This window comes from Lynx canadensis, chromosome A3 (genome assembly GCF_007474595.2).
Source record: "Lynx canadensis isolate LIC74 chromosome A3, mLynCan4.pri.v2, whole genome shotgun sequence".
NCBI classification, from domain to species: domain Eukaryota; kingdom Metazoa; phylum Chordata; class Mammalia; order Carnivora; family Felidae; genus Lynx; species Lynx canadensis.
Window position 1 is genome coordinate 51,369,244 of NC_044305.1, and position 13,334 is coordinate 51,382,577.

Genomic DNA, 13,334 nt, shown 5'->3' on the forward strand with positions numbered 1-13,334 from the left:
TAAATGTCATGGCTGTTAACAATTGTCACTTTATTTTTGCTACAAAATTCACCAGAGAAAAGTACTGCAACAATCTAGTATAAAGCAAATCTTTAACCAAAGAACATGGTATAGACCTTTTTAAAATAGTCATACTTTATCACAATAACTGCAAGGAAAAATTCAAGTTCTATCAGAACCAAGCTGCAGTTTGAGGTAGTAGAAAGATGACAGGAAAGTTAAAAAAAAATAAAATAAAAACTAAGGACATACTTAACTTGTTTAAAATGTAAAAATTAATTTAATACCTTTGAAAGGGCACAGGAAACTACATATCATTTTAAGAAAAGAAGGTACTCTACTTAAAAGTTAATTTAACTATACAGGAGGTGCAAGGATTATAGAAGAGCACTTTGGTTAAGTCTCTACCCTCTGTGGCTTTACCCATTCAAAAGTGAGCCTCAATGCATAAATGAGCACACCAACAGTTAAAATTACCAAATATATTTCAAATCTAAAATAAAAATTATCCAAGTTGTGGTCCCTTATTCGAATGGTAAGTTTATCCATGCAGGAAGTCCAATATCTTAAAAGGTAAAATTAAATTGCATATATCATAATCCTTCAATAGTTTGAGAAGGTCTATTGCTTTTAACAAGATTAATATTATTCCATTTTAATACAGATATGTCAGGAGTACATAAACACAAGTACACCTGATTTACACCAGTGTTTAAACTTTTATTTCACACCATGCAAGGTCAATTATAACACATTAAAAAGTGACAACAGCTATAAGCTGCAATTTTACATTTGTACATTGGAAACGTCCATTTTCAAAAGCTGAACATAATTACCATATTGTCATAACAGCTAAGCTTCAATTCAACTGTTTATACAGGTAAAACTTACTATGAAAAACAATGATTTTATATCTGTCCACATTCTGTGATACTAATTCTTCGACTAACAGACCCTTTAGGAGAGCCAAATGATTCGATCTTTTTCACAGTATCCATGCCATCCTTAACAAACCCAAATACTACATGCTTGAAGTCCAAATGTTCTGCTTTTTTCAGTGTTATATAAAATTGAGAATTATTGGTGTTCTGGCCTTGATTGGCCATTGATAGTAAGCCAGGCCCAGTATGTTTGACATCAAAATTTTCATCTTCAAATTTATCTCCATAGATGGACCGTCCTCCTGTACCATCATGTTTGGTGATATCTCCCCCCTGAAAAAACATCTCAGTTAATAGGAATCCTGAATAAAATATTAAAATACACACAGAACTACTACTACAGGATAAATTCTAAACACCCAACTTCTTTGAGAATGTGGTTTGAAAACTAAGAAACATAGTTCTTAAAAATAAGAAAATTTTGAAAGACAATAATGAAAATGTCTTTTTTCCATCCTCAATTTCCAGCAGGTTTCAAGATATTAGAAATTTGAACTACTTCAGGTTGAAAGTTTTTGTGGGGACAGGAAATTGGGTGGTGACAACAACTAATGTACAGAAAAGCTAAAGAAATCTTAAAAAACTTAAGAGAAACACTCAAATTTCCTAAGTTAGTGTGGTTCGCTTTTCTAGACTTCAGTTGTGACATACAATTAAATACTTACATGGCAAACAAAATCTGGAATTACTCTGTGAAAAATGGAGTTTTTGAAGCCAAAGCCTTTCTCTCCAGTGCAGAGTGCTCTGAAGTTCTCGGCAGTATGAGGAACAATGTTTGAAAATAACTCCATGGTTATACGTCCAAGGGGTTCATCATCTGCACAAACATCAAAAAACACCACAGGATTTGTCTCCTTCGATAACTCTGCTGTCAGTGATACTTGTCCTTTCTGGAGTTTCAATAAATTCTGTTGACATTCTTCAAATTTTTTCTTAAAAGACTCAGCCATTTCTTTAGTTTTAAATCTCACTGCAAGCTGCTCCACTTTGGCTTCTCCATCTGTTCAACAACAACAAAACAAAACAGTGACCTTAATGTTAAAATCACTGTTACAATTGTCTTATGTATTTTTTATGTATTTTTAAAAAGTTCAAAAAGTGGGGGCACCTGGGTGGACCAGTCGGTTAAACTTCCGACTCCTGGTTTCAGCTCAGGTCATGATTTCACGGTTCGTTGAGTTCGAGCCGCACTTCAGGCTCCACACTGTCAGTGGGGAACCTGCTTGGGATTCTCTCTCTCTGCCCCCCACCCACTTGTGCTTTCCCTCTCTCAAAATAAACTTAAAAAAAAAAAAATTCAAAAAGTGAGAAGTAGCATTGAATGTACTCACCAGCATAATCTGAGGCAGTCCAAACTAAAGCATTGTTTGAAACATTCAAGGGTTTTAATTCCATTGTTTTGGTGATAACATGGTTTGCACACACTTTAAAAACCTGGTCTCTTCTCATTAGGATCCGATAGTAATTCTTCATTGTATGCCACAGTATCTTTATATCTCCAACACCTCGCTCCTTCCACTGACTAACATCTCGATCCCATCTATAAAGTTTGGCTCTCTCTTTAAATAAAATTTCTTCATCTTCTTCTCCAGATTTTACTTCTACCTATGGCAGTAGATAAATAAGCTCCTGCTTTTGACATATTCCATGACAAATTCCAAACATCCAAATTCCTCATGACATTGTCTTTGTAATGACATTAACAGAATTTGAACTATAGTATCAAGATAAATAGTAATATCCAAGGGCTACGAATACATCTGATTTGGATGGAGCAGTAAAGACCTGATTTGTCATTGAACATTTTTCCCTTATGTAGTATTCTTCCTCCTTCTGGAAAGTAATACATTCTTTTATAGGACAGTAAAGGTTTCAAAAAGTATTCTTCAAAAGAAATATTAACCATTGTGGTTGAAAACTGACCAAGTAATTTGCCTAAAACAACATTCCTGTCCAGAAAATGTGGTTTACTTTTTATTGAAAGGATTTTTGCCAAGTATGAGATTGGATACATTTTTACCACCTGAATTTTGTTATGAAAACAAATGTGATATTCTAAAGACCTATGAAAAAATTTAGTTCTTTCCAACAGTTTCATGTAGGATTTACATATATATATATATATATATATATATATATATATAAAATACGTAATAAAGAGCTTCCATTTGAAATTGTAAATATTCTGAAGAAATGCAAACAAAGCTAGTTATATAAGTCAAAGCTAGGCTATGTCAAGTTTTAAACTTAAAATGTGACATTGTTAGTAAGAGTTCCATTCTTTAATATTTACCTCTGGTAATGACACTATTGGTTCAAAATGGATATCTTCATTGTGAACTACTTCTTCATCACTACCATCTTCATCTTCACCAACTTTACTGGTTGACTGTGTTCCGAACACAGCTGCTCCAGTATTTGCCCACTGGAAATTTTTATCTGATGAATAAATTAGGATATTTAAATAGTGGCATCTAATTTTATAAGCTTTTAACCCCCCTCCCATTACTTTATCAATCCCTATAATTTCTAATGATATGACATATACTTTTAGTATACATGGTGCAAATTATTCTAGCAAGTTCAACTCTGGGAGCGAGCACACTGTACCTTTAGTACTGTTTGTGCTTTGAGATACAAAGATAAGATCATCAGAACTTTCGGAAAATTTGATACTAAACTACAAAAGAACTTTCAGTAATGAAGTAGTGTTTTAAAAGTACATACCTTGGAATTTTGAACACTTAGCTCCAAAGGTAGGGTATTTCATAGAACATTTTATCAAATTAGAAAAGTAACTTTTGAATCTAAAAATATCCTCTCAGAGGCCAAATTTGCTACTTCCAAAGTAGCCAAAGCAGCATAAACACGTTTATAAACTTCTCTACCTCAACTTCTCCCTGAAGTAACTAGAGTTGCAGCTTAGATTTCTTGGCCAGGTGATAGATGGTAGCACTGGGAGAAGCTCATGGACTCCCAACTATCCTTAACAGGCACTAGCCTGTTGGGGCTGACGACCTCCCTGGTTCCCATGCAGAGAAAAAAGAGAACGTTACTCTCCCTCACACTTTGGAGAAGATGAAAATGACTTCTTCATCCCCATCTCAACCGAGATGGCTTAGCCTACCTTAGAGGAAAGAAACACCTCTTAACACTTCATTGCTTGCTGATAAAATCGTGTTAGAAAACTCTATATCCAGTACTAGAAATGTTTAAGAAAGCAAAAATATCACAGATCGTTTAAAAAGTAACTCAGCACCTTGAAGAAAGCACAAAATAAATATCTATAACAATAACTCTAAGCCCAACTTAATGGGGAGGAAAAAAAAAAACTTGAATATTGCAAAAGAATGCTCTGAAAACTAGAAAAGCACAACCTCAGGTTGTGTGGAGGCTTTCTCAGAATAATAACCAAAGATCTACGATGATACATAGGTTTGGGGCTCAAAAATAACTGGTTCAGGAACTCCCAAGCAGAGAAAAAGGTTTAATTACCCCAAAAACCCTTGAGAGGTATGGGAGAAAATTTCAAAATTCCTCTAAAGCAATGGTTCCTAGTGTTGGGTACATTATTAGAATCACACAGGAGCTTTTGTAAAATACCAATGCCAAAGCCCAATATAACAGGCATTTATAAAAGAAAAGATCTCCCAGGAAATTCGAGTATGAAGTCAAAAGTTGAAAACCACTGATCTGAAGGGACCAGGAGGAAGAATTTTACAGAAAATAGTATGAAGATATGCACGTCAATAATCAGTATTAATTTCACAGTAACAGTTCTAGGTAATAGTACCTAGGAGGCTTCCACTGTTTCCAGGCTTAATGAAAACATTATAAAATCTGAAGGAAATATGATAAAATAGTGATCACTGACAAAGACAGGGGATCTCTAAATAGCAACTTATTATTCCCTTAGTTTCTATATTAAATATTACACAACAGACAGAATGATTGATAGACCTATGTGAATAGAACTTCTGGAAGAAAATGAATTTAAAAAAAAAAGGCAACAACACAAAATGAACAGATTTTTTTTAAAAAGGAATCACCACATTTGCAAGAGAAGAGAAAAAAAGATTCCTCTGAGCTTGAAAACAACCAAAACAAAAAGTTTAAGATCAGAGGGGCACCTGGGTTGGCTCAGTCAGTTAAGCATCCGACACTGGCTCAGGTCGTGATCTCATGGTTTTCTGGGTTTGAGCCCCACATCGGGCTCTGTGCTGACAGCTCAGAGCCTGGAGCCTGCTTTGGATTCTGTGTCTCCCTCTATGTCTGACCTTCCCCCACTCATGTGCTCTCACTCTCTCTCTCTCTCAAAAATAAACATTTAAATAAAAAGTTTAAGATGAGAAAGGTCCATGCAATGCCAGAAACAAGTAAAAAAAAAAAAATGATGCCCACATTCTGGTGAAATTTATGACCTCTTAAAAAAACATAACTTAGGGGCACCTGGGTGGCTCAGTCGATTAAGCTTCCAACTTCATCTCAGGTCATGATCTCACAATCTGTGGGTTCGAGCTCTGTGTCGGGCTCTGTGCTGACAGCTCAGAGACTGGAGCCTCCTTCAGATTCTGTCTCCCTCTCTCTCTGCCCCTCCCCTACTCACACTCTGTTTCTCTCTCTCAAAAATAAACAAACATTAAAAAAATAAAAAAAAAAAACAATACCTTAAAGTGACAAAAAAATCTAAAAATAAATCAAAAACACACAAAAAAGGAGAACTGATAAAACCAAAAGCTGCTTCTTTGAAAAGACAGCATAAATTCCTGTCAGATCTAAGAACAAAACAAAGTAAGAAATGCAGTTTAACAAAGAGCTTGGTGAATAATCTCACTGAAAAAATGACAAGTGGTGGTGAGGAGTAAATGTCATGAGGTTTGAGCCTTGCCTATTTTACACTTTACTGTATAGTCCAGACAAGAGTACTTTGAAAGGTACACTGAATTACAAGCAACCTAACATATCAATTTTTATTTAACACTTTTTTTGTGGATAATTGTATCCACTATACTGTGGATATACTGAAGTAGACTTCAGGCTACTATACATTAAAACAAAAATAACAAAATTTGACATCAGTAAAGTTATGAATTCCAACACAACATGACGGTAATTTCCAAAAGTTTTATATGTGTTTCCATTGAGTGGTGAATGCTGTAAACCAGTGTAAGCATGAGAGAGGAAAGAATGCTATTCTGCATAACTAAAGGTATTTGAAAAAAAAAAAAAATGCTATTCTGAACTAGATAAATCACGTTAAGTATATATCTTCAGTAAAATTCATTTACAAATCAAATCAAGTATCTTGTTTAAGAATAATTTAGGTGATACTATAATCATATATGTAAAAGACATTATAAGAATGAGAAAATAATATGCCAATAAACTCTAAACAATCAAGAAATATATTATCTTCTGCAAATGATACCAATATGGACTAAAATAGAAAAACCATGGAAAAAAGATGGGAGACCCCCACCAATTATAAATTTATCACAATAAATTAGCACAACCCTTATATTCAAATCTGATTAAGGAAAATGGAAAAATAGAAAACTATAAAATCACCTCCTTAAAAAATACAGATGCACAAATCTTAAAATATTAAACAAACCAAACCTAAAAGTGTAATTAAAAGAACAATGCACCAAAATCAAGGTAATTCCAAAACTGGAAAAGTGGATCTACATTTCAGAATGGGGAAGACTATCAACAGAATTTATACTGATTAAGAAAAAATTCTTAACGGTTATATTAATAAACGTCTAAAGTAGTAGTAAAATATAGAGCCTTTCCTATTAAAACACTAAACAAACTGGAGGGTGTAGAAGAGGGAAGAAATGTCCATCTTAGTTACAATACTGTGGCAAAGAACTAGGTCTTTCAGTTGTGCTTGATTCTATAACATGACCATTAAAATCTCTCCTCCTGATCTTACCTTTAGAACCAAAAGCAAAATCCCCAGAATTACTGGAAGCCAAGTCTGCAAATGACAGCCCTGTGGTACTTCCAAATCCAAATGAAACTGTTTTGCTTTCCACTGGCAAAAGGAAAAGAATAATTTAATATTTCATTTAATATATACTGAATATCAAAGCTTTTCCCAGAACCCAGAGAAAATGGGGATAGACATTCTATACTCCCAAGAGGGTCGGGTGTGGGGTGTGCAACATTTGTCTTCTGGTTATTTCTCTAAAAAAAGTTACAGGGGCACCTCGGTGGCTCAGTCAGTTAAACATCTGACTTCAGCTCAGGTCATGATCTCGTGGTCCGTTGAGTTCGAGCCCAGCATCAGGCTCTGTGCTGACAGCTCAGAGCCTGGAGCCTGTTTCAGATTCTGTATCTCCCTCTCTCTCTGACCCTCCCTCATTCATGTTGTCTCTCCCTGTCTCAAAAATAAATGTTAAAAAAAAAATTTTTTTTTTTAATTTAAAAAAGTTACAAAATACACCCAATTCTGAACTATTTCAGTATTATTAAGTTTACAGGTACTATTCTCATTGAACGCTACACCAAAAGCATGACAAAAATCTTTTTAAAAAAACAAGACGTAGATCTATACTAAGCTAGATAATAGAACCATACAGTTTCTTCTTTATAGTCTTCTGTAATCTAAAACTAACATTCATTCACACGTGGGGTTTTAGGAATGATCTGCATAAAGAATGTTTGTGTTCTCTATGCTAAATACTAAGCTCACAAAAAATGCATGTCTTATTTATTTTTGGTCACCAGGACTTTGGGGATCTTAATTCCGACAATGTGCAGCTACATGATCTCTAAGCCTTACTTTCACCATCTGAAAACATGAAATTTTAGGTCTGATCAAAATGAATGAAATCTTGCCATTTGTAATGATGTGTATGGAGCTAGGGTGTATTATACAAAGCAAAATAAGTCAATGAGAGAAAGACAAATACCATATGATTTCACTCATATGTGGTTAAAGAAACAAAACAGATGATCATAGGGGAAGGGGAAAAACAAAGAGACAAGAGAAAGGAAGGTAAACCATAAGAGACTCTTCACTACAGGGAACTGAGTGTTGATGGAGGGGATGTGGGCAGGGGATGAGCTAAATGGGTGAAGGGTACTAAGGAGGGCACTTGCAATGAGCACTGGGTATTATATGTTAAGTGATAAATCACTAAATTCTACTCCTGGAATCAACATTACACTATAGGTTAGCCGACTAGAATTTAAATAAAAATTTGAAACAAAACAAAAAAAATAGTAAGAAACGATTTTAGGTCTGCAGTTACTTCCTCTTCTAGAATATGAAGACTCTCAGGTGTCTATAAATCTAGTAATTGTACATTATTCAAGACTATTTCTGAAATACATTAGGTAATACAGATAAGCAATTATAAAAGAATAGTATTTTAAAAGATTCCCCTCTTCTAAAATCAATGGAAATAAAAAAACGAGGAAAGCATATCAAACATGAGTAACTATAACTGATTAATATAATGTAACAGGTAGAGCAAAATACATTTAAGTATCATAAAAACTTAACAACCCTACTGTACTATCTACAATTACTTCATACATAAATTTTAATATACTTCCGTGATAATATAATTCAAACAATATTCAAATGAAATGATTATCACAAAGAAAATTTCGATGTAAGCAAACTACTGTCATTTATTTTCAGGTAGATAGGTCAGAGTCACAATGCTTCATATTCCTTAATAACTACAACCCTAACAATAAAAATACATGTTTGTTATCTTTGTTGGCAAGGCAGTATGATTTTCTGATTATTATCAGAAATATCTCATGCACCTTTGTACATCTCAAAATTTGTTTTAAGGGAAAAGAGTTTTTAGGACTGACATTTAAAAGCCTATTTTCTCAAACATACAGATGCACCTTATGCAATGCATGCCCTAGAAGGTTTTTGTAAACATTTTATCAAATTTTACCTTGGCTTGTAGAATCTGCATCGTTTTCCTTTCTAGTAGACAAATCTACAGGTGTGTCCACAGTTCCAGAAGAAATTGGTGGTGAACTAATAGATTCGGTAATAAAATCAGGTTCTTCAGATTTACATAAAAATGGTACAGTCACTTTAGTCCCACCAGTATACACACTGTCTGCCAGGCTACTTATTTCCTCATTTTGGGATTTCTGCAAAGAGGAAGTAACAAATAACAATGCCATTAAATACTGACTGACAAAAAGAATCACATACCCTATTTTTTTTTTAAGTTTTTATTTGTTTATTTTGAAAGAGAGTGAGAGAGTGTGCATGCATGAGCAGGGGAGGGCCAGAGAGAGAGGAAGAGAGAGAATCCCAAGCAAGCTCCCTGCTCAGCATACAGCCCCACAACAGGGCTCAATCCCCTGACTGTGAGATCATGACCTAAGCCACTATCAAGAGTCAGATCCGTAACTGACTGTGCCAACCAGGCACACCCATGCCCTATTTTGAAAGAAACTGAGGACTTGGGAGTTCTGGACAAAATAGAGTAATAAGCACACTTCGTTATCTCTCCCATTCCACACGCCATCTTATCTTTCCCAATACCTATGACTGAACTGGACTGAAACAGATAAAGCAAGTATAAAAAGTCTCTGAAAGGTGGATGAAAACAGGAGGATTAAGAACCTCCAGACATTAGGGATAATTCAGTGGTGAGAATCATGTGGGGTGTTTCCTGCTCCATAAACCTATATTCCAGCATGGATTCTAGAGAAGCCCAAAAACTGAAGCTGCCAATGACGGAGATGGAAAATCGTCCCAAGAGAAGCCAGCTCTCCCTGGCCAGGAGGTGGGGGATATTATGAAATGATCCATGTGTTGAACAATCAGAAAAAAAATCTTAAAGAAGCTCTTATAACAATGCTCCAAGATATAAGGACAAATACTCTTAAAACAAATGAAAAAATAAGAAATTCTCAGCAGGAAAAAAAAAAAAAAAAGAAGGCATAAAGGACCAAGTGGGAATTTTACAACTGAAAAATACAGTAACAGAAAACTCACATGGAACATTTACCAAGAAAGACCCATTCTGGCCCATAAAACACACCTCCACAAATTCAAAAGAACAGAAGTCATACAAAGTATATTCTCAGTCCACAATGGAATTAAACTAGAAATCATTACCAGAAATACAGTTGAAAAAAATCCCAAATATTTAAAATATTTGGGATTTCCCAGCATACTTTTAAATAATATATGTGTCCAGAGGTCTCTAAGCAAATTAAAAATATTTTTAACTAAATAAATATGAAGGGGAGCCTGGGTGGCTCAGTTAGTTGAGCATCTGACTTCAGCTCAGGTCATGACCTCACGGTTCGTGAATTCGAGCCCTGTGTTGACAGCTCAGAGCCCGGAGCCTGCTTCAGATTCTGTATCTCCTGCTCTCTCTGCCCATCCTCCACTGATGCTCTATCTCTGTTTCTGTCTCTCTCTCAAAAATAAATAAAAACATTAATAAAACATAAAAAAAATAAGTTAAACAATAAATATGAAACTACAACTTATCAAAACTCTTAGAACGCAACAAAAACAAGGAAGGGAAACTTTAAAGTACTGAAGGCATATAATAAAATCTAAAATCAATAAATTTCCACCTTAAGACTAGAAAAAGAAAAGCAATATAAACCTAAACAAAGGAGAAGAAATAATGAAAAGTAGAGCAGAAATCAGTAAAGCAGGAAATTAACAGGAAAAAAAATGAACAAAATCAAACAAAATTGACCTTTTTGAAACAGTCAATAAAAATCAACAAACTTCTAAGCAGGCTAACCAAGAAAACAAGAAAGAAGATTCAACTAGAAATGAAACAAGAGCCATCACTACTCACTTCTAATTCATGAATATTAAAAGGGTAATAAATTTTGCTGAATTTCATGAACAGTGTTATGCCCACAAATTTAAGAACTCAGATGAAATGGACCAATTCCTTGAAAGACAAAACCGACCAAAACTCACACAAGAGTTTTGTCTATTGTGAATAATACTGCTATGATAGCCTAAAACATTTGATACATAGACTGATTTATCTTTTCCTTGTGTTTTGGTACATTAAAAAATAAGGATTTTTTTCATTCGTAGTAATTATTTTTTTATTTGTATTTTTTTAACGTTTATTTATTTTTGAGACAGAGAGAGACAGAGAATGAACGGGGGAGGGTCAGAGAGAGGGGGAGACACAGAATCCAAAACAGGCTCCAGGCTCTGAGCTGTCAGCACAGAGCCTGACGCGGGGCTCAAACTCACGGACCGCGAGATCATGACCTGAGCTGAAGTCAGCTGCTTAACCGAATGAGCCACCCAGGCGCCCCCGTAGTAATTTTTTTATAGAAGTAAAATTCACTTTTTGTTGTGTGGATGTGTGTGTCTATTTTCTAGGAGTTCTTTTACATGTTTGAATTCTTGTAATTCTCACCAGAAACAGGATATGGAACAATTCCAACACCCACACCCCAAAATTTCCTTCATATTGTCCCTTTGTATTCAAAACCTCTTCTGCCTATATCTTTGGGCAATTGCTGTTGTGTTTTCTGTTTCTATATTTTTGCCTTTTCCAGACTAACATATGAATGGAATCCTACAGCATGTAATCTTTGATACTGGCCTTGAATAGGCCTATTATCTATTAAAGAAACAGATAACCTTGAATAGGCCTACTATCTATTAAAGAAAATGTATTATTAATTAATATCCCTCCAGGTCAAATGGTTTCACTAGTGAGTTCTATCAAACATTTAAGAAAGAAATAATAGCAATTCCTACAATGTCTTCCAGAAAACAGAAGCAGAGGGGCACTTTCTAAAAAAGTACATTAAGCAAAAATTGATAGGAGAAACAGACAAATCTACAATTATGCCTAGCAACAGTCCTCTAATTAAAATGTTAGTCTTATATATGAGACCTGGACAACACAGTATCAACTAGTTTGAGCTAATTAACATTTATAGAACACTCTATGCCAAAAGAGCAGACTATACATTCTTTTCAAGTGCACAACAATCACCAAGACAGCCTTCATTAGGCATCTAAGAACTAAAATTACTCAAATTATGTTCACAGACAATAATGGAATTAAACTAGAAATCAGTAACAGAACGATATTTGGAAAATCACCAAGTATTTGGAAGCAACATACTATCTAACGCATATATAAAAAAGAGTATCTCAAGGAAAATAAATATTTTAACAGAATGAAAGTAAAAATATCACATAGCAACACTTGTTGGATGAAGCTGAACAGTTCCTAGAAAGAAGCTTACAGCATTAAATATTTATAGAAATGAAAAATGGTCTTAAATCAGTCATTTAAGAAACTAGAAAAAGAGCAAAATAAATTGGAAATGACCTTCAATGGATCAATGAATAAACTGTGGTACATCTACACAATGGACTACTTAGTGGTAGACAGGAACAAACTATTACTACACACAATAACTTGGGACAAATCTCAAGGGCATTATGCTGAGTGAAAAAGGCCAGCATCAAAAATTACATACTGTAGGGTTCCATTCATATGTTAGTCTGGAAAAGGCAAAAATATAGAAACAGAAAACACAACAGCAACTGCCCAAAGATATGGGCAGAAAAGGTTTTGAATACAAAGGGACAATATGAAGGAAATTTTGGGGGGTGTTGGAATTGTTCCATATCCTGTTTCTGGTGAGAATTACAAGAATTCAAACATATAAAAGAACTCCTAGAAAATAGACACACACATATACACACAACAAAAAGTGAATTTTACTTCTATAAAAAAATTACTACAAATGAAAAAAATCCTTATTTTTTAATGTACCAAAACACAAGGAAAAGATAAATCATTCTATGTGTCAAATGTTTTAGGCTATCATAGCAGTATTGTTCAAAACAGACAAAAAGTAAAGTAAAAACAACCTAAATGATCATCAACAGATGAATGGATAAATGAAATGTAATATATCCAATACAACAGAGTATTACTCAGCCATAAAAATTAATAAAATGCAGATATACACTACAATGTAGCTATACCTTGAAAACATTAAATGAAAGAAGCCAGACACAAAAGGCCACATATTATCATGACTTATTTACACAAAATGTCCAAAAAATAGGCAAACCTATAGAGACAGAAAGTCCATCAGGGGTAATGGTTTCTTGAGATGGAAGAGCTCGGGCAAAATGGGGAAGGGTGGTGACTGTTAGAGGTTAGAGGTTTTCTTCTTGGGGTGGTGAAACTGTTCAAAATTCACTGTGGTAACGGTTGCATAACCATGTGAATATACTAAAAACTACTGAACTGTATGCTCTAAAATGGATGGGGTGCACAATATGTGAATTATATCACAATAAACGTTACCCCAAATAAGTAGCCTAGAATTGCTTGGGTGAGAGGAATTGTTTTAATTCAGCTGCTAATGCCTTACAGT

At 34.5% G+C, this 13,334-nt stretch overlaps 1 protein-coding gene across 3 annotated transcripts in view; it reads right to left on the reverse strand.

Moving 5' to 3' along the window:
• Positions 1 to 11: 11 nt before the first annotated feature.
• RANBP2 (RAN binding protein 2) overlaps positions 12 to 13,334 on the reverse strand; it is an 81,727-nt gene continuing 68,404 nt past the window's right edge. For 2 of the 3 annotated variants that reach the window (XM_030310266.1, XM_030310265.1), the window contains 6 exons: positions 8,870 to 9,074; positions 6,880 to 6,981; positions 3,235 to 3,380; positions 2,273 to 2,546; positions 1,607 to 1,941; positions 12 to 1,214 (listed from right to left, as the gene is read on the reverse strand). In XM_030310266.1, coding sequence (XP_030166126.1) covers positions 909 to 1,214; positions 1,607 to 1,941; positions 2,273 to 2,546; positions 3,235 to 3,380; positions 6,880 to 6,981; positions 8,870 to 9,074 — 1,368 coding nt within the window. In that variant the 3' untranslated portion in view covers positions 12 to 908. Of the gene's footprint in view, positions 1,215 to 1,606; positions 1,942 to 2,272; positions 2,547 to 3,234; positions 3,381 to 6,879; positions 6,982 to 8,869; positions 9,075 to 13,334 lie in introns of those variants that run through there. The other variant, XM_030310267.1, reaches the window with a different exon arrangement.